General features: G+C 37.2%; 2 protein-coding genes across 6 annotated transcripts in view; both read right to left on the bottom strand.

Moving 5' to 3' along the window:
- Window positions 1-604: 604 nt before the first annotated feature.
- pef1.S (penta-EF-hand domain containing 1 S homeolog) lies at window positions 605-9,787 on the bottom strand. The gene is made up of 5 exons (XM_018249572.1): window positions 9,742-9,787; window positions 7,499-7,781; window positions 6,804-6,959; window positions 4,597-4,740; window positions 605-3,590 (listed from the first exon to the last, which is right to left on the bottom strand). The coding sequence occupies exons 1-5, from the start codon at window positions 9,763-9,765 to the stop codon at window positions 3,361-3,363; spliced, it is 837 nt and encodes a 278-aa protein (XP_018105061.1). The 5' UTR covers window positions 9,766-9,787; the 3' UTR covers window positions 605-3,360.
- A 10,208-nt stretch (window positions 9,788-19,995) lies between these two features.
- Window positions 19,996-25,823, bottom strand: part of LOC108709583 (collagen alpha-1(XVI) chain) — an 83,897-nt gene continuing 78,069 nt past the window's right edge. For all 5 annotated transcript variants that reach the window (XM_041584023.1, XM_041584025.1, XM_018249568.2 and 2 more), the window contains 12 exons: window positions 25,253-25,297; window positions 24,850-24,903; window positions 24,709-24,762; window positions 24,581-24,631; window positions 24,408-24,497; window positions 24,235-24,270; window positions 23,813-23,857; window positions 23,526-23,723; window positions 22,873-22,939; window positions 22,140-22,316; window positions 20,945-21,022; window positions 19,996-20,694 (listed from right to left, as the gene is read on the bottom strand). In XM_041584023.1, the coding sequence (XP_041439957.1) occupies window positions 20,501-20,694; window positions 20,945-21,022; window positions 22,140-22,316; window positions 22,873-22,939; window positions 23,526-23,723; window positions 23,813-23,857; window positions 24,235-24,270; window positions 24,408-24,497; window positions 24,581-24,631; window positions 24,709-24,762; window positions 24,850-24,903; window positions 25,253-25,297 (1,089 nt within the window). In that variant the 3' untranslated portion in view covers window positions 19,996-20,500. The remainder of the gene's footprint in view (window positions 20,695-20,944; window positions 21,023-22,139; window positions 22,317-22,872; window positions 22,940-23,525; window positions 23,724-23,812; window positions 23,858-24,234; window positions 24,271-24,407; window positions 24,498-24,580; window positions 24,632-24,708; window positions 24,763-24,849; window positions 24,904-25,252; window positions 25,298-25,823) is intronic.

The following is a 25,823-nucleotide window of genomic DNA, read 5'->3' as shown; positions in this document are numbered from 1 at the left end:
ATGTAGGGGGAAGCCAGGTACCCCAAAAAAATTACGATCTTTTGCAGCGTATCACCTTGTAAAAAGTAAAAGACGCCAGCCTTTTTTGGGACTTAGAACATTTTTCAACTATGTTTTGACCAAGTCCTATCTACTCTATTGCACTTCACCTGGTCTGAGGTGGCGAAGGCAAGTCTGGCACAAGAGGTAACGTTCAGTAAAATCTCAAGCTCAGTGAATTAGCGTAGTTACGTTAGTTAGATCGCAACTTTGCCTGGTGTTAGGGTGCGAAGTACCGCTAGAGACTATCTCCTTTGCTAGCGAAGTTACACGAGCGCCCGTTAGTAAATGGGTTAAATTCTGAAATGACGTCATGCTGGCGAATTTAGTAAATTTGCCCCATGATGTGCAGATGTAACCTTCCTTCTGGATTCTAATGCCAAATGGATTTTGGTGCCACATTTCAGTGCCAAAACATTAGTTTGCATTCTTGTAATAAATTCTGCTGCGTGTGGTCTTGGCCTGCACCCGGCCCAACAGACAGGAGGCTAATGCCAGTGTATTCAGCAGGCCGATTTTCAGCTCTGGTATTAGCATAATTTGGCAAAAACAATAGCCTTTTAACCATGGTATCAGATTAGATTTATTCAAAGCTTAAAAATTACAAAAAAAAATTTCCCCAAGCAACAGATAGAGGACATCCCTTTCAATTCATGTTTGAGCTTAGACATAGACTGCCCAGTGCAAAGGTTTATTTGGCAGCGTACGTAATAAAGTAACTAAAATATCCAGGTGTCAGCAGGGGAGGCTAGCTACACACTCAAAGCCATCAATGCACAGCCTGAACTTATTCTGATAACCTCTTTCCTATTGAGACACATATCTGGCCTGGTACTTATTAGATTAGGTTGTGTCTGCAATCTATATTCTACAGGCCCTACAATGAACTACTGTCCAGATGGTCAACATTGAGAGAATCTTGATTTGTACCATTCTGGGTTTAACAAATCGCTATCTTGGCTACACAACCAGATTATTCAATGTATGGTGAGCTAAACTTATCACTACCTATCTAAAAATCCAGAAAAGTGCAATACACATGATCATTAACCAAAGTATTAACACTGAAGATATCTATCCATGCATAAACACTACAGTGCATTACAGTAAGAAACCCTACCCAAGAATTTGCCTTCTAATTATGAAGGAGTAATTCCCTGTATTCCTTGGCACCTTAAAACAATCAATTTTTTAAAATTCATTCCCAATAAATACCACCATTCAAAATGGCAGGAACAGGCTACTAGAGGCAATTCCCTTGCAGCCAATGGTATTCTTAAGTTCCTAAAATACATCAGACCAGCCACTTGACAGAAAGACAGACTAATATATATTTTGTTTATTTCATACGTCATCATCTTGGTTTGCTGTGTAGTCCTGAAATTCTTCTTTCAGATCCTATATAAAACATGGCAACATAGTTTGAAGGGGATCTAAGCTGCTTAAAACGCATCCTCCTTTCATGGAATTCTGCCTTAACGGCGGCAAGAAGTCAAGGAATGAAAAGGGAAATTTTCAACCCAAACAATGTTCATTTGGCCTTTAACGGTATTGCAGAAGTGCAATGAATGGAATTTTACAAGCTTTGGCAATCACTGCTAAATTAAAAAAAAGCCTAAGAAACCTTCATAAGTCATGCACACTATTTGTCACTGTGTATGAAGTAAGGGACCTCCAACCAACATTAACACAGTACCCAATTAACTAATGTTTGCTACTTAAGATATTGATTTAAATGCATATTGTTACATTTGGAAGTTTAATGGGGTAGTTCACATTTAAATTAAATTTTAGTATCATATGGAAAGTGATATATTGAGATAATTAGTTTTTTTTTAATTTTTTTAATTATTTAGCTGCCTAGAAGCTATCTGGACACTACGGTCCAATTCACCATAGCAAACAAGCAGTGGTTCAAATGAGACACTGGAATATGAATGGGAGAGGGCCTAAATGAAAAGTAGTAGTACCAGCTACAAAAATTGTAGTATCACAGATCAATAGTTTTTAATTCATAATCTTTGACTGGAGACCAATGAAAAACATTGCTAAAGACAGAATTGTAAAGTACCCCTTTAAGACAATACAACTGAATTGCACTAAAATGCAAAAGCATTTCGTTTCAAGTAGGGATGCACCGAATACACTCTTTGGGATTTGGTGGAATCCCCGGTGAAAGATTAGTTTGAATACCGAACCCTAATTTGCATATGCAAATTATGGGCAGGAAAGAAAAAACTGGACAAAAATACTTACGAAAAGTCACGTGATTTCTCTACCCTCCCCTAAATTTCACATATGCAAATTAAGATTTGGATTCGGTTCAGCCAGGCACAAGGATTCGGCCGAATCCTGCTGAAAAAAGCCGAATCGTGAACCGAATCCTGGATTTGGTGCATCCCTAGTTTTAAGTAATACACATCTTTCAATCTGGCTCTAAATTTTGGGATGATCAATATTTTCTTCCAAAGTGGTAGCAAAAAAAAAAATACAGATAATTTCTGATTTAACAAATTCCTTTCTGTGCTTGAATAAACCCTTCATGCCTGCCTGCAATTTGCATAGTGGATTATTGTTTCACAGCCCTGTTAGAGAACAGCTATTGCTAAATTACACATTCTGCTAGAATGACACATCTCACTGCTTTGAGTGCTGTGTCAATTTAAGAACTTTTCAGATAGGAAAAGGTTATAGAACTGCTGGAAAATCCTAAGGATTTGGAAGACTAAAATGAGAGCACTAGCTCCAGATATACATTGCTCAGGTGAGTCTTGACAAGAAGTTCCTTGCAGGGAGCTTTTACTATACATTTGATAAATATATAGGGGTGTACCAAAGTGAGTATTAAGCGGTCACTGTGAAAGCATCAGCTTAATAAAATATGTTCTATATACAGAAAGAAAACTGCAACAATATAAAAATAAACCGACACCATATACAGAACATTGCTCGGAGTCCAGTATAACTAACTGGCCCAGTAACACCAGATAAGACTACAGCACCATCTAGTGGTTCATTTGTTGACATCTAAGTGCAATAAGATGAATATCGAATGAATATTAGCTTACATGTACAAGAACATTGACTAAATCTGAGAAGTTACATTATAAAAGGTGGTATATATCATACTCGTAAGTCAGAAGTAGGAACAAAAGGTTGGCCTGTGAGGAAAAAAAAAAACTGGGCAAAACAGGAGAACACAAAAGATAAACTTGCAGCATCTCCAATATAGTATGAGTAAGAGTACTTTACATTGCTCTTCCAGAAGAGTAAAGATAAAAGAGGATCCATCGAAGAGTAGAAAGCTTGAAGGGGTCCAGTTTACAGAAGCCGTGTTATAGTCATGTTGAGGAAGTCCTCATAGCTGAGCTTGGCATTTCCTACAAGTCCAGTGTCTTTCTCTCGAAAGGCCTCAGTCATGCTCTGCAGTTGGATGCAAATCTGTATGAATCGATCCAATTGCAGCCCTGGCTGTGCAGATCTCTGAGCATATTTGGACATCACAAACTGCACAAACTGTGGACTGACCTGGTAACCCATCTGACACAGAGCTGGAATAGGAGAGAGGAAACACAATACAGATTGCACACTGTTACAAGAGCAAAACAAGACTTGGTAGAGAAATGGATGCAAAAACAATGCAAACAAATGAGTGTACATGCAGTTCAGCATGGTTGGTAATCTCTGCAGAAGAGAATGTATAATCCCCGAATTTGCAGTGTTGTGTGAATATTTACATTATATTTATTCTAACAAATATCTACATATTAACATGTTAATGCTCGCATAATGAAACCTGTACATAACTATGTTAATAGTGAAAATAGGCAAGAATGCATTAGAAACCTTAGTAACACTTCCCATATAATCCCTACAATGTTCTTAGTTTTGAATTATTTGCCTTCGCCTTCTGACTCTTTTTGACTTTTAAATGGGGGTTAACGACCCCATCTAAAAAACAAATGCTCCATAAGGCTACAAATGTATTGTTATCGCTACTTTTGGTCTCGTCTTTTCTATTCAGACCCACTCATTCATATTACAGTCTCTTACTCAAATCAATAAATGGTTGCTAGTGTAATTTGGACCCTAGCAACCAGCGGGAGAGCTGCTGAATAAAGACAGCTGGTGCCACTAACACCTCAAAAATGAAAGCTTTTTAAAGTAATAAACATATAATATACTGTTACCATGCACTGATAAAAACTGTGTGTTTGCTTCAGAAAGACTACTATAGTATATAAATAAACTGATGTATAGCCATTCAGGCTGGAAAAAAAAGAAGAAAAGGAACAGGTTACATAGAGCATGACAAATAAGCCCTGTCCAATACTCTACAGCCCTGAGCAAGAGTCCATTAAGCAGGGACTATCTACGCTCTGGTAGTCCAATTATCTACCTAGCAAGGACAGACATGGAGTATTTCTCAATAAATATTAAAACATATTAAAAAAGGCTTACTATATCACAAGCCCTATCCACTGAACTCATGTTGAACGGGAGGGGGGGGGGTATACTGCTTCTTTAAAGTAACCATTAAAATACTATAGGCAATACCTTGATGCAATTCTCCTTGATTAATGCAGCCAGATCTGTCTCTGTCGTACTGCTGGAACATGTTTCTCCATTGCTGGATGAATCTCCATAAAGCTGAAAATCCATACAAATCAATGCGCCCAGTGTTGCTCTTATCAAACATATCTAGGAGGAAGAAGGTAGACCAAAATGTTATATCATACAAGCATATGTTCAACACAGGAAGTCATTGTTCTTTAAATGTAATTTCCATTGCATGGATTGCAGGCATTAAAACACTGATAAGCGGTGTATAGGGAGCAGGAACTCTATATGTAATCCTCAAAGGCAAAAAAAAATCTAGATTTAATGATGTACCAACAGCAGAAGCAGCCATATGCATTTCTGATAATTGCCACATTGGAAGGAGAACTAAATCCTAACTAAAGAAGTAGCTATAAATGTTGTACAATATGTTTTGGGCTTCTGTACCAGCCCAAGGCAACCACAGCCCTTTAGCAGTAAAGATGTGTACCTCCAAAGATGCCCCAGTAGCTCCCCATCTTCTTTTCTGCTGATTCACTGCACATGCTCTGTGCTGCTGTCACTTACTGAGCTTAGGGACCCACTCAAAATATACAATATACAAAAAAAATATACACAGACTATAAATGTCACAATATATGGCTGATAAGTAATTAATAGGCCGCACAGAAACCAGTGCAACTAGCATCAGAATATAATATTCCATCCAATAGCATCAGCTTATATTACAGACCAACCTCATTTTCTGCTTGATAATTTGCGATAACCCATAAACTTAGCTTCTCAATAGCTGCTCAGAGCCCACTAAGCATGTGAGTGTCGCAGACATTTTCCAAGATGGTGACCCCCTGTGACAAGTTTGAAGTCCTGGATCATTGCTGCTATTGAGAAGCTGAAACTTTAGGCTCGTTCATTAAGTTCAGTACATAAAATATGGCATTTTAAGCCACGCTCATTTTATGGGTTTAGTTCTCCTTTAAGGAAGATTGTTTTTCTATAGTCATAAAAAATATATTATAAGCAATGCATTTTGTTTTGTTTAGGCACATTAGTCTTAACAACCTAATAGTGGATCTATACTCCTTCACAAATCAAATGACAACATTAAGCAATTGTGGTTTCACCCATCAATCCATCTGCACTTGTACATAGAGAACTACAATTTAAACTTCTGCTTCTAAGCTTTGTCATGACGCTACTTAGTCATTGTTGGTTCGTGGCAGTGGGTTTCACAAGTAGGCACATCGAATACGTAGTTGCAAATGGGTTTTTAACTGTGTTATAGCAGAAGAATCTTTTCCCCTTCAAAGCGCTTGCAATCAAAGAAGAAATAGCCAAAGTGGATTCGGAAGAGAGGAGGAGAACATGTTACAGAAGCACAAGAGCAAAAAATTGGATTAAGTTATTGCTGCAGACACTATTAAAGGAGAACTAAACCCTAAAAACTTATATGGCTAGAAATTACATATTTTGAACTTTTTGAAGCAGCCTAAATGTTCCGCATCTCCATAACAGTACTCATCTAGGCCTTCAAAATAGTCACAGGAGTTTCTTATTTTGGATTTTGTTAGGAGTGTCTGCTACACACACATGCTCAGTAGTTATTGCAAATCGTCAAGCAGAAAATCAGGTTTGCCTGTAATATCTGCTGATTGTTAGAATTCTGATGCTAATTGTGTGGGTATCTGAGCTGCCATGTACCAATAATCTGACCTATTTACCTTATATCAGTCTTATATTGTGAAATGTATATGCTATATTGAGTATATTGTGTGTTGGCCCCTATGTTCAGTAAGTGACAGCAGCACAGAGCATGTGCAGTGAATCAGCAGAAAAGAAGATGGGGAGCTACTGGGGCACAGATCTTCCCTGCTAAAGTGTTGTGGTTGCCTTGGGCTGGTATAGAAGCCCAAAACACAGCGTACAACATTTCTAGCTACTTCTTTAGATAGGGTTTAGTTTAATTCCTTTAACCTTCAAACGCACAGCCTAGCAGATAAACAATGCTTGTGAACTGGTTTATCTTATAGTAAGCTCACATGTTGTGTTTATTTGGCCTCATCAATTAACTTTACAACCATGATTCCAATAACTATTTGATCACTGGAATAAAATTAACAAATAACCGCCTTATTATAACTGTGAAAATGTCTAAGCTGGTAGACGCTAATATAGAACAACACAGAACTTATCAAAACACTCACTCATCATCATCATACAGGTCTCATCATTAAACGATGACCAGTTGGAATTGACCAGTGCTTGCTTCAGCTCCTTCAAGGAAATGCAGCCACTGCGGTCTGTATCAACAGTCTGAAACCACGAGAAAGCCTCTGGATCCACCCCTGGAGGAATGTTTCCTGGAAAATAGGTTAAAAAGCAAAGTTAGTTTATATACTAACATAACAGAAATATTTACTATATAAACTCTCTACAAAATGTATATTTAAAAAAAAAAAAAAAACAATGGTTGCTTGACAGGATATTAATAAAATATGAAAAAGTCAAACAATTTGTATTAAATATAAAGGAAAGCAAAATAAAACATGACATGTAATTGTATACTGCAATGGTTCCACATATCCCTCCTGTACTATCCCAAAGCATGATGTTTATCAACCAATAACAAAAAGATCACTGAAACATCTCGCTTTACAAAAGGGTCATGCACAATGTGAGGACCTCCTTATTTATTAAAGGGAAAAAAAAGTCTTGACATCTCAGTCTTAAAAATATAGTGCCATGCAGCATGGCCTTTGGCTTAATATTCTTGTAGCTGAATGAATTATACAAAACACCCTTCAAATGGAACAAACCTAAAAAAAAAACATATGCCTTGTAGCAGAAAGTTGCAGATTTACTTGCTTGTTCATACAAATTCTCCAAGGAACCCACTTACCAGTATGTGCTCCCTGTTGTTGGTTTCCATAAGGGGTGGAACCTGGGACACTATAAGGTCCCCCTGGTGCTTGTCCCCCATAGGGGCCTCCAGGAGCTCCAGGTGGAGCACTACCTGGGATAGGATGTCCATAAACTCCCCCAGAAGATGGTGGGCCATAAGGTGCACCAGGAGCTGGCCCCCCATATCCAGCTCCAGGCTGAACACCTCCTCCATACTGCTGTCCTCCATAATAGTTTGCCTGAGGTGCGCCTGGAGGTTGTCCAGCTGCTCCATGGTATCCCTAGCACAAAAAAAAAGTTAACTTGTTACTTTCAGCTACATGTACAGCTACCAACAGGATTACACTTCAATTACTGCATAAATGCCTTGAAGCCTGGGAGATGCTACTGAAGAAATACATCTGCAATTATGCAAATTAAATAATTACTTGTTTAGGTATGCAGTTCATACAAGTATAAGCAAAACATTATGGTATAGCTGTATGAATCGTTGAAATTGTCATGACTTAGCTGCCAACTGAGGGCATGCCATCACATGCCAAGCCTTCCCAGGTGTCACAGAAAACTCTAGAATTAGTATAAGGATGAAAAATATACAAAGGCAAACATTTCCAATGGCTCTTGTTCTATGGACAAACACAAATGTTTTATTTCTTGGATTAGAACACAACCACAAAACACTGGACAATAAGATCTTGGTTACATTTCAAAGACTGCTTCTTTTTCTTTTACAGCCACTCATTCAACTAAAATTGAATAAAATGGGTTTTATTTATAGTAAGAAATGTTCAGGAAATCACTCCCATGACATATACATTAGGGGGCAGATTTATCAAAATGCGAGTTAAGATTTTTAATGAATAAAAGCTCACCCATGTTCTATTCATTCCTATTGGATTTTTGAGGTGTATTTATCAAATGGTGAGTTCTAATTTTCACCTATTGATAAATCTCCTTCTAATAATCCCAAAGGAATAAAAGAAAATGGGTTTTATTTATTTAAATCGGAACTTACATTTTGATAAATCTGCTCCTAGGTAGTAAACCCGTACTGGATGTCCCTTTTCTTTAGGAAATACGAAAATACAAAGATATTAGACATTTACAGATTTGTAAAACGTGCTTTTGCAAAGTACACTCGCGTTTTAGCTTCAAACCTATTAAGGTTAGCATTTTGGAGGCATAAATACTATATGATGCCAGTTTGACTCGGGGCTAAAAATTATGATTGTATTAAATAACCCATAAATCTGCAGTGTTAGTAGGGTTTTTGGAGAAATTTCCAATCAGCCCATAACACAACTTTTCTCAGTTCTATTTTTAGAAGAGTAAATAATGAACTTGCACATTCTTATTTTTTACACACTATGTCCCGAGTGCCGTCTGACTGTACAGTCTAGAAGAACCTGTTCAGAAGAAAGACAGAGAACTCTTCTGATGTTGCCCTTTTCAGAAAAAAACATCAGACAACCTCTCATGTCTTTCCTGAGCAAAGCAACAGTGAAAAGAACAGACCATGATTTCTGCATGTAGTTGGGCTGTGGGTGAAAAACTGAGCACTGGGAGCTTCAATTCCTTTTAGATAATACTAACAAGATGTCATCATCAGATAATGGCAATTTGTCATGATGAATAAGTTCACGTTTGTTTCTCAATGAACTACTAATAAGAAACATGTAATGGGCTAATTACATTTCCTATTTCTACATTTACCAATGCACTTAAAAGGGAAGTTCATGTTCACATTAATAGGCTATAGTTGGACCTATTCCAAGCAGCTTTTCCAATGGTCCTCATATTTAATTATGAATGACTTTTAAATGATTACCCTTCTTTTACTGGATCTTTCCAGCCTTCAGCTGACACCATTGTCTGCTCATGAGGAGTGGCTCACCCCAGCAACCAAACTCGCCATTGTATTTTCTAAATGCCCCATATTTCTTAAACTAACAACAGACAATCATATAAATGACATTACAGTTCTAGCTCTACTTAGGAATAAAAACCAGCCTGGAAACTTTTCCCAGCAGATTGTGTTCTCCATGCACCAATCACTGCCCCATGACTCTCAACCAAACTACACACATTTCACTTCACTACATCTGTAACACAGCCAGGAAATACTGCCCATCCAATTCAACAGCGCTAGCATTTCTCTTCCCCTCCTCTCTCCATTCACTCCACTACCACCTCCTCACGCTTCACCACCAAAATCACTGCACTATTCTCCGTTCCTCTCACCTGGCCATACGAATAACTCGCCATTTTGCAAATGACTTCACACTCCAAACCGGGAGGTGTGGCGGATATAGTTGGCATAAAGCGCGTGCTAAATTGCTGACGACTTTCGGAACTATGTAGATTTATGGGAAGACAATTGTACATTTAGTAACAAACAACCACCTGCTATTTGGGTAGTTAAATTACTTTTTAGGCCGGATCTCGCAAGTCCCACAATGCGTAATAGCAGTTGTACTGTGTGTGCCAATGAAAGGAGTTGGGGAGTAACACAAACATGAAAAAAAGTCGTATGATTGTGAAATAATATGTACTTTGCTATTTAATGGCCTGTATGTGGACTGGCAGCCTATAGGTGGGTCTGTTTGTCAGTTTTTATGTAACCGAAACTTGCCTCCAAGTCTGGAATTAAAAAATAAATACATGTGTTGAGACCACTGGGGGGCAACAACCACGTAGGGTTGCCACCCAGCCGGTATTTAACAGGTCTCAAGGCCGGTGCCGTTATTAAAATAATACTGTCAATTACACTGCCGGTAACATTCTGAGGGGAGAAACGGCCATTTAGTTTTAAGCAGCTTCGCTGCTCCCTACTTGATATCCCCAGCTGCGGCACCAGGGACGCCATGGCACTGTCGTGACGTCACAGTCTCGCATGATGAAATTTGTGGGCAGCGTGACTGGCGTCTTTAAAGAATCAAGTGCAGGGGGAGTGTGCGGACAGTCATAAACAGAAAAGCTGTGTGGTGCGGACAGCCTGGCAAAGACAGCACACTAGGAGTGGGACTTTGGGCGGGATTGGGGGTGGGGCTTTGGGCAGGGCTAAGGCCGTTTTTTTTTCTAGAAAAGGTGGCAACCCTACACCCAAGGGGTCAGTGAGGAACGTGTTGCTCATGAGCCGCTTGTTGGGAATTGTGCTGCTGCAGTCTTTCTACAAAGTGTGGTTGGCTGGATACACATCCTCACTGCCTCTTCGGTGTATAGGGACTAGGGTTGCAACCTTTTCTGGAATAAAATACCGGTCTTCCTATATTCTTGCCCTTTTTTCCTATTAATAACATTGGTATTAAACATTATTTTTACTGGCCAGATGGCAACCCTAATAGTGACACATGATTATGGAGATGATTTGATGCTTTGAACACCTCAAGATGGAATATTTTTTTTAATTTTACAATTCACAGTTAATAAAGTATTTGCCTCCAAACATCATTGTAAATAGAAATATAAACCCCTAAAATATATGGGACTATAGACAGAACAAGAAAGGTTGTACTTTAAACAATGCAATATTAATAGCCCATCTTAAAAAGTGAAATGAATAGCAAAAATAAACATACACTCTTGTGGCTTTTTAGAATTCCATTGTTCAATATTACTATAGTTCCAAAGTCATCATATTTGAGGACCTGTATTAGTCTACCTGAATTAGATTTGTGGGGGTAATTCACAAAAGCAGGGAATGGCATATTTTTGCAGTAAAAATGGTGTTAAAATTGGTGAAAATACAATTATCCATATTCAATAAAATCCCTTAAAAATGAAAATCTGACAAAGTTCAAACTCAATCACAACTTTTTATTTTTTTTAGTGAAAGAAAGACAGTTTACAATACAGGTACTTTTGTAAATACAGTATGTCTTTAAAATAGCAAAAATGGAGAAGCAACTAATTAAGAACATTTCCCACTGAAATGGAGTCAAATTCCTATTTATGTGGATTAGCTGCCTAGTAGGGTAGGTACATCCCCTGATTTTTTATACTGAATTATAAATATATTTTCATTAGCATTTTTATAAACGTGAAGAAAGTGTATTTTATCCCATGTTATTGCCAACATGAAATAGGGAACAAAAATATTTATTTAAACGTGATGTTAAGCTTCCCTGGCAATTTTTTGGTTTTAATACTAGTAAACAGCCCCAAGCTGCCCCTCCAAAATGTCACTAACTTTTTGCCAGATTTATCTAGGAGCAGTTAAAGGCACAGTTAATACAAGTACAGGTACAGCTGAGTCACCAGACAGATTTAGGAGGAGGAGCTAAAGGCAAATTCACAAAAATCACATTAAAATGTGTGCAGTATACAATCACTAAACTGTTTCAAAGATTAATTCACATATTGGAAATAAAGATTTGTGAATATGGCAGGAAATCTGACAAATCCATCTCCACTTTTATTTTGTCTCCGTATCAGTATTTTTGTGAATTCCCCCATAGATAAATCATATGGCATAAAGCCAATGTGGTTAATCTGCCCTGTGAAAATATGTATTTTGTCAAATATACAGTATCCCTAACCTATGATGTTGATGCCATTAAAAGCACAGCCTTCTCCTTCATTTAACATTTCTTAGAGAAGCCTCTTGTTCCTGTATCTTTCCCAACATGTTAAAACTTGTTGGGTGCTTTAGTAATACTAACCCTCATAGGTCAGCTCAAAACTCACTTTGCCAATCTTCAAAATAAATATCAGTTTGCTTTGATTTAACCAAATTATGTTTTTTCCAGATCTATATTAGCATATGCCAATATATACTGTATATACATTACAGAATCTGAAGAGTCATGTTGCTTAGAAATGCTTAAAATGTCTATCACTTTATGCTTTGTGAAGTGATATGAATGGTTCCAGCAGTTATGGGCCTTTTAGTCAACAAGTTTTTGTTTTAGTGATGTCTAAATAATGATTTGCTGCTTCACCTTGTTGATGAGTTAATGCTGTCCCATGAAGTTTGGCCAGCTTTATGCTGGGGATCCATCATGTTGGCAATACAGAGAAGGCAAGCACTATGTTAAGAGTTAGGAGTATCAAGAGGGACACTTCCCAATGGAAGTAGATCTTTGTTAATGGTACTCCATTTCTCTCAGTTGTTTCTAAAATTCAGGAAAATATGTTTCTTTCTAGTATTTCAATTTTGCAGTACAACAGTAGAATTTATTAGGCTCCACAGCAATTTTGGGGTCATCTTTATTCAGCAAATGTTATGGATTATCTGTTTTGTACATATGTTAGATTGTAAAAAAGTAAGAACATGGGCCACAAGTTTTCCACTTCCTACCCTTTAGATTATTCCACATTACCTTGTCTATTCCTTTTCTTTATCTTTGCCTTTCTGTATTTCCAGCTCTACATTGTTGTCTCTTCATCATAGATTATGTCCTTTCATAATCTCTGTCAGCCATAGTGTCTCATTTATTAGAACAACAGCAGTATCTTATTTCTTATATTTAGGGGCAGATTTATCAAAATGTGAGATTAGAGCTCACCAAAGAAAAGCTCACTTTCTATTCATTCCTATGGAGTTTTTGGAATCATATTTGTCAATGGAGTTCACCATTTGATAAATATGCTTTTAAAAATCCCATAGGAATGAATAGAAGTGAGTGAGTTTTTCTGTGGTGAGTTTAATAAAACTGCTCGTGACTGTGCAATTAATGAATTCAACAAACCAGCACATCTCAGCTGCAACCATACTGGCATCCAGTGGTTATTCTGGATATTACAATAAATGTGGAGTAAAAGGTGTAAATACTTTATATTCATAAATGGAAACCTGCCCAAATGCAAGATCACACTCCTTATCGCTCACCTACAAAGCAATTGTGTAATGATGTTCTCACTATTTAGTGCCAGACTGAAAATATTTTTTTTGTTGTGGTGGTAAGGACAGGGCCACCGATGCTCCATGATTTACACATCCAAATGAAGTGCAAGTTAAAGGACAGATAGGAGTTTTAGGCAGCACTCTATTCAAGGGGGAAGCCCCAGGTCTCTGCTCTCCAAAATGAGGCGTAGGTCACATTATCTATGATGTGTACATAAAATCCTACTTAGATAAAATGTACCTTGTCCATACCTGTATACAGCCCTTCTCCATTTGTTGTGACTATTTTGTTAGTAGGAGTTCATTATGCAAGGGATTATCAATAACAAGGGCTAAACATGGAGTATCTTAAACTTACCTGTTGCCCCGTTTAGCTAAAAAAATAACTAAAACCAAAGCTTTTTATGACATCTTTCAATAATATTTCAGCGAATGAGTAGTTTGTCATAACTTTTCAATAATACCAGTGTAATTCAATCAGCATTCTTACAATGATATGAACATTTGCTATGGAATATTTTATTAGTGCATCTCTACTATTTAAACAAGTTATAATCCAAAGTAGTAATGGAGTGTTATCTATGTGGATTCCCACGACTGGACATTCATGTTACAGTAATTAATTTGCATTCTAACAATACTCAGCTACTGCGAAACCTCATAAGAAATCCCATAATAATGATTTTGTATTTCATTTGCTAGACATTACATTTTAGGAGTATTTCCGGGGGGGGGCTTTTAATTTACTTACATCTATTTATTTGTGTAATTCCACTTCTTTATATAATGGTCTATATATAGGGATATATAATATGTTTTGTTTTATGTACAAAAATACAACTGATTTAGAAATACTAATGTTTCCTGAATGGGTAAATACCAACTTTTGTTAGATTTATGGCTTTTATGTGTCAACTCCCAGTGTTCCATTACACTACCAAAATGTGTCAAAACACAACCACAGAAATCAGCATACTAAGAAGGTCAAAAAATCCTATTATAGTATGTTTACCTCAAGAAACCATATGGCCAAACTGTAAATCTTACCTAAAATGTATGTTTAAAGTTTTATATGTAATTTCTAATATTTTTGAAAAGTCAGGTGAAGAGTATTGATGAGCAAAATCTTTTGGCATGTTTTGCCTTGAAAAAGACTCCCACAGACTCCAATGGGTGAAAAAAAAAATTTTCATCAAAAAAAAATTTGTTGCCCAAAGACACATTTGGCAATTATTTTGCCATTTTGCGAATATTCTGCAAAGCGAAATGGGTTAGATTCATCCATCACTAGTGTAGAGAAGTGAGGCTCCAGCACACAAAAAGCTCTGATTTTATACTGTGTTGTCTGTTGAAGGTGAATGAAAGGGAGATAATTTTCTCATATAGCATCACTCTACATCTAATTTGAACTCAGCTATGCTTTTAAAACCAATGAAGTAAAACATACGTTTTATTTGTACTTTACATAAATGGATATTGTGCTATATCAATTTTTAAATATTCAGATATCTGTAGATCTAGATATTCAGTGTTTACATTAAAGAATAGTCTGCCAGCATCCTGAATATCTCTATCACAAACAAACCTGTTAATAGTTCCTAAATCAATTTTAAAGCAGCCATAAATGGTAAAACAACAGATGTTAAGATATCACACCCCATTGAAACACAAATACCATCCACATCAAATGCACGTTAAATCACATTAAGGACAAAGATCAGAGCAATTTTCCTATAAGTAAATCAATACACTCCTTTTCTTTATCCTTTCTAACTAAAGCTGGCCATACTGTAGATGTGCAGATTTTAGCCTCGTATACGACTAACGATCGTACATCGCAATCTTCTGAACTGCCACTAACCATCCAGATTAAATAAAATAGTATGAAAACAAACCAGATAATGTTCTGCCTGTGACAGCAATCATACAAATGTTATCTCCTCAAATAGCAGTTATGTCATGCAGAGGTGCTGGTATCAATACTGGCCTAGCCACATATCAGCAATATTCTTTCATACAAAAATAGAACACCAGTACCTTATTGTGCTTCATTTAAACAGGGTATTCCCAACATTTATTGCAAGGTGCTTCAGACACTGCACACCCGATCAAACGTTTCGGGACTCAAATGGCCCTTCCTCAGACAAATAGCAGTGATAGTCACCCATTGATACCATCAGACAGGCAATACAGAAAAATCATTGTTAGCTGACAGAAATCTTCTAACCCGTCTGATCGACAAAACAACCCCATGGTACAAAAAATGTCTGGACGATCCACAAATGGTTTGAAAAACTTAGATTTGTACGACTTTATCTTTTAGGGGGGAGGCTTGCATGCTGTTGCTGACTTATAAATTCTAAAATCTCCTGACATCAACTGACCACAATGATTGTGGAAAATGTGAGATGTAATCCAGCAATTTGAGAGCTCAATAGGATTTTTTTGCCACCAATATGTATTAATGCAGCTTAGTTACTATCAAGTACAAGGTACTGTTTTAACTAGATTTATTTGCTGAAAATTGACTTCATGGGAGATGGCCTTCCTGAGATTTGGAGCTTTCTGATATTTGGAGCTTTCCATTTTTGTACCACTTAAAACTAGGGGAAAAACAACTGATATATGTGAATCAGAGAATGGCTAAAATATATTCATATGCAGGATCGAAATAGTGTGTAATCCCTGGGGTCCATCTTGGAGACTACCCAGTACCAGTCTCTCAGTGATCAGTTACTTATGTGTATAAATATATATGTTATATGTACAAATATTTTTTTTTTTATTTGACCGCAGTAATTATAGACTGGATATACCAGAAGAGGCATGTAGAACAGAAATAGGAGTCAATTAGAAATAAAAGTGGATGAACTTAGACGTGAGGCACAGTGATAGGAGGGGCAAAGCTAGATCAAACAGACATTTTTTAAAACCTGAATGAGGAGAGACAGAAAGTGTCCCTCCAAGACAGGAGCAAGATACAGATGGTAGGCGCTGGTAAGGAATTTTATATGTTTAAGTAGTAATTGTGCTGCCTGCTATTGCACATTTATATGATACAATGTATTAACACCTTTTAATATATGATTCAAACAGTTGAGATGCTCAGACAAGTTAAGCAAGAAATCATTGTTTTAAATCAGTCTTTTTAATATATTTGTCTTCAGATTTTGATGGACAGACCTAATATATTGGTGTGTTGTCCCTTTGCCTAGACAATAGATTAGAGCTAACTGTCCTTCAAAATAAATGACTTCATTACAAAGTTGCATGTAGAGACAGATTGCTGACAGGGAGCCAGTGAAGAGTAACTTGAATTTTTCAGAAACAGAAATTTCCTTATTTCTAATATAATGTTTTCATTCTTTCATTATTGAAAAAAACCACCAATTTTGCCGAGTACTTTCTCTGCCAAATAAATTGTTGATCTACTCCATAACACTGCAGCACAGAGATTCTTATCTATATGAAAACAATTTGACAACAGTGTTGGTAAAAATTAGCATGTGAAAAATGTGAGCATATTTAGCAAGTATTATGTATCAACAAGGAGGAGCACTCACACAACAGGTCTAACAGCATGTCTGTGTGCAAGTAAAAAGTTTATTGAATAACAGAAGTGAGTACCGCACATTAGGATTACGCGTAAAAAGATTTACTGGAGGAAATCCAATGTTTCAATTAGGGCTGTGAAGCTGGTACATACAGTAAATCCTTTGATTCTGACTCCATCCACTCAGTTTAGGGTACCTCCGACTCTGACACCAACCTACTCCTCTGTTTTTAATATACTAGTGCATTTTGCATGTTGATTGAAAGAACACAACATGAAAGGCATTTCATCACTGCCAAAGCTAAGCAGTTTAAAAGATATATGAAGATGGTGTCTGCTTTTGGGAACAAACCAGAGAATTACTGGCTAGGAAGCTGACACACTACCCTATTGCCTGTCTAAGCCTGTCACTGCCTACATGAATGAGGATACAGGTCAAGTTTGGGTCTAAATCTATAACTAAGTCTATGTCATTGCGGCTTTTTATTTATTAAATTAACTACAACCATTTCATAAACTTAAAGTTTAAACACAAAATATGAAAACAATAGGGGGCCGATTCACAAAGGGTCGAATATCGAGGGTTAATTAACCCTCGATAATCGACTGGGATTTTAGTGCAAATAGTTACCTGCAACATCATCACAAATGTCTGAGGTATGCAAAACAGTATCTAGGCCAGACTTTTGGAAACAAAGGCTCTGTAGCTTTGTCACATTGTATCCCCTCTGGTTACCAGAGGGGATAAAATAAGAGCCTAATTTCTGGGTTTTCAAATCAGCATGGACCCCGACTGAACCCCCTCCGGTGCTAAAAGGGTGGGCGCAAGCCACTCCAAGAAGGCAAAGGGGACAGAATCACCCAGGGCATTTGATAAACAATAAAAAACATTGTTAACTGTTAAACATGGGTTTTAAGTAAAAATTCCAACCAAACCGCACTTACTCTACAGTTCACTTTTCAGGGTATGGGTGCACGTCAAACAACCTCTTCACCAAGGTTCCGACTTGAACACGTTTCTCTCCAAAGACCACTCCAAATTAGTTTTGAGTGGCACTACACTCTTTAACAAGCATGATGCTTGATAAAGAGTGGAGTGCCACTCGAAACGTTGCATGCTTATGCTGCCCCAAGATGAAATAAATAAAGACGAATTTTAAAATCTAAATATTCCTCAGAAGTTACAATGTGCTACTTGAAGAAAACCAAGCTAAAAGTGGATGTTTTCTAAATACTGACTAACTAGGGTGCCCAACCTTTTGCACAAGCCACAATTAGTATTTTCTTTGTACCTGTGTTTGGTGAAATAAAATGTAACTGTGCAGTAACACTTGCATATATCTTGGGGTAGATTTATCAAAGAGTGAAGTTGGAGATCACCACAATCCGCTAGATTTCTATGGGATTTTAAAAGGCGTATTTATCAAATGGTGAACTTTCACTATCGCCCTTTGATAAATATGCCTTTAAAAATCCCATAGAAATGAATGGAGAGAGGCGGCATTCCACTCTGCGGACTGTAGAGATCTCTAACTTCACTCTTTGATAAATCTACCCCCCTTGTGTTTAATACACTAGTTCCTTCAGCAGTTGTTTACAACTTTTCAAAATTAACTATATATTTTATTTAGTAAGGGCTGCACTTATTTTAGAACCACATGAAACATACAGTGTTAATCCATCTGACTTTCTGTATACTGTTCAGCACGTATTTTGAGGCAATGGTATTCATTTTTTTGCAGGGTTCATATTTCTGTGACACTTTGCAGATGGTGGATTTTGTCCAACGGGGCAATTGTCTAATTTTGTGCAGTGCTCCTCTTAAATTTGCCTGTTGATACTTTTTTTTGCTCCACTTCACTAATTTAACATTATAACAAGGGTTGCTTTGTATGACTCAGGTACAACGAAACACCGAGCATGTACATGTTAAACACCTATTCCATATATACTGTACCTATCCCTATGTATGCACCACAGTCCTATACTGAAAGTTAGACCAGATCTATTTTATTTAACCTTCATATACATATATTCTTATCAATAAGCCTTTGTGGAGAGTCTCAAAGCAAATGCAAGTTTTTATAAGTAGATTTATATTAAAAGAGAGACTGGAAAGATGATTTTAGATTGCTGGGAAATATATAGTTATTTGCCAGAATCCTTTTTTATGTTCCAATGTTCATATCTCCAAAAAGAGGAGAGTTAGGACTCTTTCAGTGATTTGGTTTGCAGTATTTCTGCAATGGGCATTCACATTGTTAACATATTTTTTAAGCACTCAAAAATTCCCTATCCTGCCTGCACTTCATTAGGGAAGGCGCTAAGAATGCCCTACTGTGCAGTGTGATTGTGCCTCTCCATTATTCCATAAATAATAATTTCCTGTTTCTTTCTGATAGTAGTACAAAACAAGGAAAGGGATCCCTTTCTTCTTGTTCAGTTTGCATCAGATGTTATTTTGATCCTTATTTTACATGGCTTCCAGGAATTTTGACTTCTGTGCTGTTTCCTCCCTAGGACTGGTATTTTAGGTTATAGTTGAAGAGAATAAAATGTCTAATTTTCTATGGATATCTTCTATTTGAGAAACAAATTAAAAAAATGTAATGCTGTCTGGAGATAGACCAGCAAATGGAGTCCAGTACAGAAATGGGATCCGTTACCTTTAAACCCATTATCCAGAAAGCTCCAAATTAAAGAAAGGCTGTCTCCATAGACTCCATTATTATCAAATAATCCACATTTTAAAAAATGTTATCCTTTTTCTCTGTAATAATAAAACAGTACCTTGTACTTGATCCCCACTAAGATATAATTCATCCTTATTGGAAGCAATACCAGCCTATTGGCTTTATTTAATGTTTACATGATTTTCTAGTAGACAAGGTATGAAGATCCAAATTATGGAAAGAGCGTTTTCCGGAAAACCCCAGGTCCCGAGCATTCTGGGTAACAGGTCCCATACCTGTATTAATATGCTGTGGATCAGTTGTAAAAATTAAAAGGGTCAAGCCTGGTAAAACATATGTATTAAATTAATCATATTTTAACTGAAAAACCATGATGACGTATGACAAATTCCCATATAACTTGGTTGGTGCAAATAGAAAAATCTTTACTCTGGTACTTTAACATACAGTTGAGAATTGTTTGGTAATTGGTAGTTTTTTTTTTTTTTTTTGCACCAAAATGTTATGGATTTCCAAAAATTCAATTTTAGGGGGCAAAAAGTCTGAAAATCTTGCATTTCAACATGAGTGGGCAATCAGATTTCTTTCAGATTTCACGTCAACAAGTTGTTTTGTTTTGTTGGAGATGCTGGCTGGTGATATGCAGTCGACATGTAAACACCACAACATATGTAGGTAATAGGAAGCAGTTACATGTAAAAACACAGACAAGGAGAACAAAAAAATTAAGTTAACCTCCCCCAGCTTTGCCAGAAACCCCAGCACCACGATACAGAGCCATATGTATATACCAGAATACAGAGCAATGTGTTGCTGGTTCCTCTGGCATAGATGGGGGAAACATTTTATACACTAAGGTGTTTTCTGGTAGACTTTTGCCTGACGATCTGGTAGATGTTTTCCTGAAGATCACCCTGGACCCTTCATGCTCTTTGGCTGGTAATCTTGCACGGCCATCATACCGAGGCAATCTGTGGGGTTACATCTACCATCTTTTCCTGGATAACCTTTTGACCCTGGAGATCCTGGAATACCTGGTACACCTTGCTGTCCTATTGGGCCTGGTAATCCCAGTTTGCCATATCCAGGTGGCCCTTGTGGTCCTGAAAAGCAAAGAATATGAATACAATGAACCCTTTTAACGACCTGTAATCTGTGAACTTTCTGCAATTAACAACACTAAACATGGTACAGGTCAAAGAGACTAAACAGAATTGAAGGCACTGGCATATTAGTTATTCTGTGTCAAAGCTGTGCAGTCTATTATCCTTGGCACATAAAGGGTTAACATTAAACTTTGCTCATGTTGGTCCAACTAATAAACATTTATCAAACGGTAAGTTTAAATCATACCTGGTGGGCCAGGAGGCCCAACATCGCCCATGATACCAATACCATTTGTCCCCCTTTCTCCTTTTGGTCCAGGTTCTCCTGTAAGTATGAACATACATGAACTAGACTGTTCTTCTGGCCCACATTCAGTTCATACATGTGTCAGAAATCACTGATCCATTTTAAATCTAGCCTCTGATTTGTTTGTTTATATTTTTGTTTGTATTAAAATAATAAATACAAAGAACCGTTACACTGAAGATTAAGAACTATGGGCCAGATTTAATTCAATGAGAAAAAGGTTTATCACGTGAAAAGTCATGGTTGAGATTAATTTTGAGATGCAATTCAATTCAGAAAAACTTTCAAAAACAATTCAAAAAACATATTGCGTGGTTTCTCAAGTGAAAACTCTAAGGGGAAAAAACTGGAACTGAATTGTGAGAAGAGTTTTTTTCTCCTCTAATTGAATCTCCATGTGTTTTCATGTGATAAATTGTGACATGAATTTTTTTGTCTGAATTGAATCTGGCCCTGAGTGAGGTCCCTGTCCATAGAGCTTATAATCAAAGTGATTTCTAGAAGGCAAAACAGTTTTTTTGGAAAATATATATTTTAGACATTAGGGGGCACATTTACTAAGGGTCGAATTTCGAAGTTAAAAAACTTCGAAATGCGACCATCGAATTTGATACTTCGACAAAAATCGTTTGTTCGGTCTATTAAATCGTTCGAATCGAACAATTCGATCTATTAAATTGTTCGAATCAAACGATTCGAACGATTTTACAAAAAAATACTTTGACTACTCAAAATTTAGCAAAACACTCAGAAAGGTTATAGGAGGTCCCCCATAGGCTAAACAGCAATTTGGCAGGTTTAAGGTGGCGAAGCGTCGAAGTCAAAGTTTTTTAAAGAGACAGTACTTCGATTTTTGAAGTTGAAGTTTTTTCAATTCAAATCTAATTTTGGCCTATTCGATGGTCGAAGTACCCAAAAAGTTTTTGAATCCAAAAATTCACTTCGACCCTTAGTAAATGGGCCCCTAGGTTTTTTGCACGTTTCATTTATATTATTATAATCTTTTACATATGTAACACAATGTATAACCACCGTCTTTTATTAATGGTAGCAGAGGCAGTAAAAAAGAGAAAAGGGAAATAGCTGTAATAGTTGGAATAAGGTAATATTAGAAAACATTATTTATCTTTTTCACCTCTCATTCCTGGGGCACCTGGTCGCCCCTCACGGCCTATTTGTCCAGGTAGTCCAGGTGATCCAGAGGCTCCTGGACGTCCTGGGCTTCCATCCTTCCCAGGAGGACCTGGTCTTCCTGGTGATGAAGCCATTTCCAATGGCATCTGCATGCGAGTTGTATAATATGCCATCCTCTCTATAGGAAGGTAACATCAGTTAGTGATAAAATGATTATAGTGATAAAACAATATGCCAATCTCATATGATTTTAGGACTCCCAGATTTTAGACATAGAAACAAGGAGCACAACCCGGGACAAGGGAATTTATTAAAAATGTCAAATTGTAGGAACGGAAAAAATAGCAGGTTGTACATTGGAAATGACACATTTCAAATGCTTTAGAATGCAAAATATAACTAAAGCATGCCTTTTTTGATGGGTTGATCTTCTATAGCCTACAAACAAAGGTTGGAGAACTTCAGTAGTATACACGGTAAGCTGCAAATTCCTTTATTTTGGTGGTGGCCCTTCCTGAAACATGTTGTATCTTCCACCCAGATAAAGGACAATTTTAGTTAGCTATGCTAGTACTTTACATCACTGGACATTGTTATTTCCAGGGTTGATCAACTAAACTCTTGCCTAAATATGAACCACAAATCTAATTTAAATTATATAAAACATTACATACATCAGCAACATTCAGGCTGATCTGGTGTCAATGCTTAATTCTGCAATCCAACAAACCTACCATCAAAGATCTTGATCATCTCTTGTCGTATCATTCTCTTAATTTCATCATAACTGATGGATTCAGCCTTGGAAAAAACAAATAAACTTGGGACTTGATTTTAAATGCAGTACAAACTTAAAATGATAATAAATAGTGAAGAAGGTAATTATTCACATGTGTATGTTTGTTGGCTAGGGCTTAAAAGCTCCCTGGTTTCTGGTAAGTGCACAATGGTCTTACTAATCAGTCACATTTGTTTCTGGGGGACTTGATTTTAAATGCACTACAAACTTAGAATGCTCACAGATAGTGTAGGACTAATGTACAATTAGGGGCCTTGATGTGGCACGTGAGCTTACATATTTTGGCAAAATTGTGGTACTAACACCTAATTTTTTGTAATAATTATTTTTAAAGGTAGACATGCACTAGCAGTTTTTCTCTTTGGGAAAAAACAAAGCAGTTAAATCCTCTGTTCTGCTGTGTTTTTCTCAAAAAGGATTCAGCATAATCATATATAACAAAAATGCAGAGGGCGATGAATTCAAGTTTTGGTTTTCTCATGAAATGAATGAAAAGAAATATGGCAACATTTTTTTCAGTATAAACTTAGACTTTCTCGGTTATGATTAGAATTTCTGTTTTCATAGTTTTCTTATTGCCATTCTTACTGGTGTTCCTGGAAGTCCTGGGCTTCCTGGTGCCCCAGAAGGTCCTGGAGGTCCAGAAGAACCCCTTTCCCCTGGAGGTCCTCTTGGTCCAACTATCCCTAATGAGTCACTTTTTGAATAATCTGTTGACATTCCTGGTGGTCCTGGTCTTCCTCTTTCTCCAGGGGGGCCTGCAGGTCCAGAAGCACCGGCTTCACCCTTATTTATTTTAAGGTGGGGAGATCACAGTTACATCTAATTTGTGAAAACAATTTAATCTAAATAAACATTGAGCATAGTTTTCTTACCTTCTCTCCAGGAGAACCAGGAGTTCCTTGCCTTCCAGCAGGACCCTAAGAAAAATGATGTGTGGTTGGAAAAGTATCAGAGATTTGTGATTGAAGATGTGGAGAAGGAGGGCATATACTGTACTATGGTATACTTTCGTCAAAAGTTGCATGATAGGATTTGGAATACTGTATATTAAAGGTTTGCAAAGCTATAATATAATAGATACTGATAGATGTCAACACATGACAAATCTGGAGAGAACTGGTGAAGGGAAGGAAGAATTAAGGCTAAGAAGATCTTGGATCTAGTGTGGCTGTAGCTTTCTTTAAACAGCTAATTTTGTATGACTTTGGTAGAGTTCATCTATCTTTAAAACTCTTCAACTTTGTACAACTTTACCTCATTTTTTTTGCCACTGGAGTGAAGTATCATTACTCACCTCCTTACCCATAAGGCCATCTGAACCCATTTCACCCTATTGACAGATAAAAAAGAGGTATTATAAAATATTATCTTATTCAATTTTGTTTGTTTTTTTCAAAAATTGTTATACATTTGACTTAACATTTCCCTCTTCCTTATTTATGTTTTAGGTGACTCCCTGATACTTACAGCAGGTCCTGGGTGTCCTGGGGAACCTGGCTCACCTGGGAGACCCATTGGTCCTCGGTCACCTGCTGGTCCTCGATCACCCTTAAGTCCCTGGAAAACGTACAGGACAATCACTGCTGAGTTCTTCCACAAAAGAAACAAATATATGCACTTTAATGAAAATAAAGACTTACCACCCCAGGGGGGCCTGGATCGCCTGGTTGCCCTGTAAGTCCTGCTGCTCCCTATAAGAATATACACAAATTAGAAACATAATGTTCTGTGTATTTCATTAATTAATACAGGTGCCACCTTTACATACCAAGTTTCCAGGAGGTCCTGGGCGGCCTGGTTGTCCCATTGGACCAGGATCACCCTGAGAATAGAATACATGAGATATTATTGTAAATCATGTAGTTGTGCAGAAATATAGCTTTTGTCAAAAAAGATATACTTTTCTTACCTCTGCTCCAGGCCTGCCAGTAGTGCCCGGAGAACCTGGAGGACCAGAATCTCCCTGTGAAGAAAATGATTTAATCAGTATATTTGATTATGTACACATTCAGTTTTATCTTGGCAGCACTGTGTAAACTATGGGCGGAGACATGCAAATCACTCCTTTAAGTTCCTGTGGCCAACTATCCTGCATGGCTGGTTTTATAGCACAGATACAGTCTAATAGTTCAGAGACATATTTCCAAACTTATATACAGCCTGTTTCTATCTTGTCTATCTATGTGCCCCAGTACATTTTAAATTAGAAAATAAGCTGTTCATATACTGGGCTTTCAAAATTCTAAAATATTCACGTGGCACACAACAGTAAGATATTGCATTACTCATTTATATGTTGTATGACTTCATACCTTTTGCCCAGGCAAGCCAGGATGTCCTTTTATTCCTTTGAATCCCTAAAATAAAAAAGATGAAGGGAACAAAGGGTCCATATGATGTTCAATAGTTTATTGCTTGCAGTGGTTATATTTTATATATTATTGGTCTAGGGTTTAAAGAGTCCAGATATGTTACATAATTAAGGATCACTGGCTGCTGTACAATTTCTACCATTTTATTTTTTTTCTGAGAAAGACAGCTGCACTGGAGGTGGGGCTTAATGGGTGAATTACAGTATGACTTGAAAGAAGAGCCTGATCATTCTGCTAGGAAAGCTGAACTATTGCATAGAAAGTGTTATGCAAATTACCAATTAACTTTTGTTGTGATGTATAATGTAGTGATGTATGCCCCATCTAGAATATGCCATACAGTTTTGGTCCCCATCACTCAAGTAGGACATTGTTGTATTAGAGAGGGTGCAGAGAAGGGCAACTAAGCTGGTAAAAGGTATGGAAAATCTTAGCTATGAGGAAAGACTGGCCAACTTGGGGATGTTCACGCTGGAGAAGAGGCGCTTAAGGGGTGAAATGATAACTATGT

This window comes from Xenopus laevis, chromosome 2S, assembly GCF_017654675.1.
Source record: "Xenopus laevis strain J_2021 chromosome 2S, Xenopus_laevis_v10.1, whole genome shotgun sequence".
NCBI lineage: Eukaryota > Metazoa > Chordata > Amphibia > Anura > Pipidae > Xenopus > Xenopus laevis.
This window is presented reverse-complemented; position numbering and strand designations above follow the sequence as displayed.

What these genes read in the sequence shown, in the direction of transcription:
- pef1.S (XM_018249572.1), bottom strand. Translation starts at nt 9,765, where the DNA reads ATGGCGAGTTATTCGTATGGCCAG. An exon ending in ACAACAGGGAGCACATACTG is followed by an intron (nt 6,960 to 7,498) that starts GTAAGTGGGTTC and finishes CCTATTTTCCAG; the next exon opens with GAAACATTCCTCCAGGGGTG. An exon ending in TCAAGGAGAATTGCATCAAG is followed by an intron (nt 3,591 to 4,596) that starts GTATTGCCTATA and finishes CTCCTATTCCAG; the next exon opens with CTCTGTGTCAGATGGGTTAC.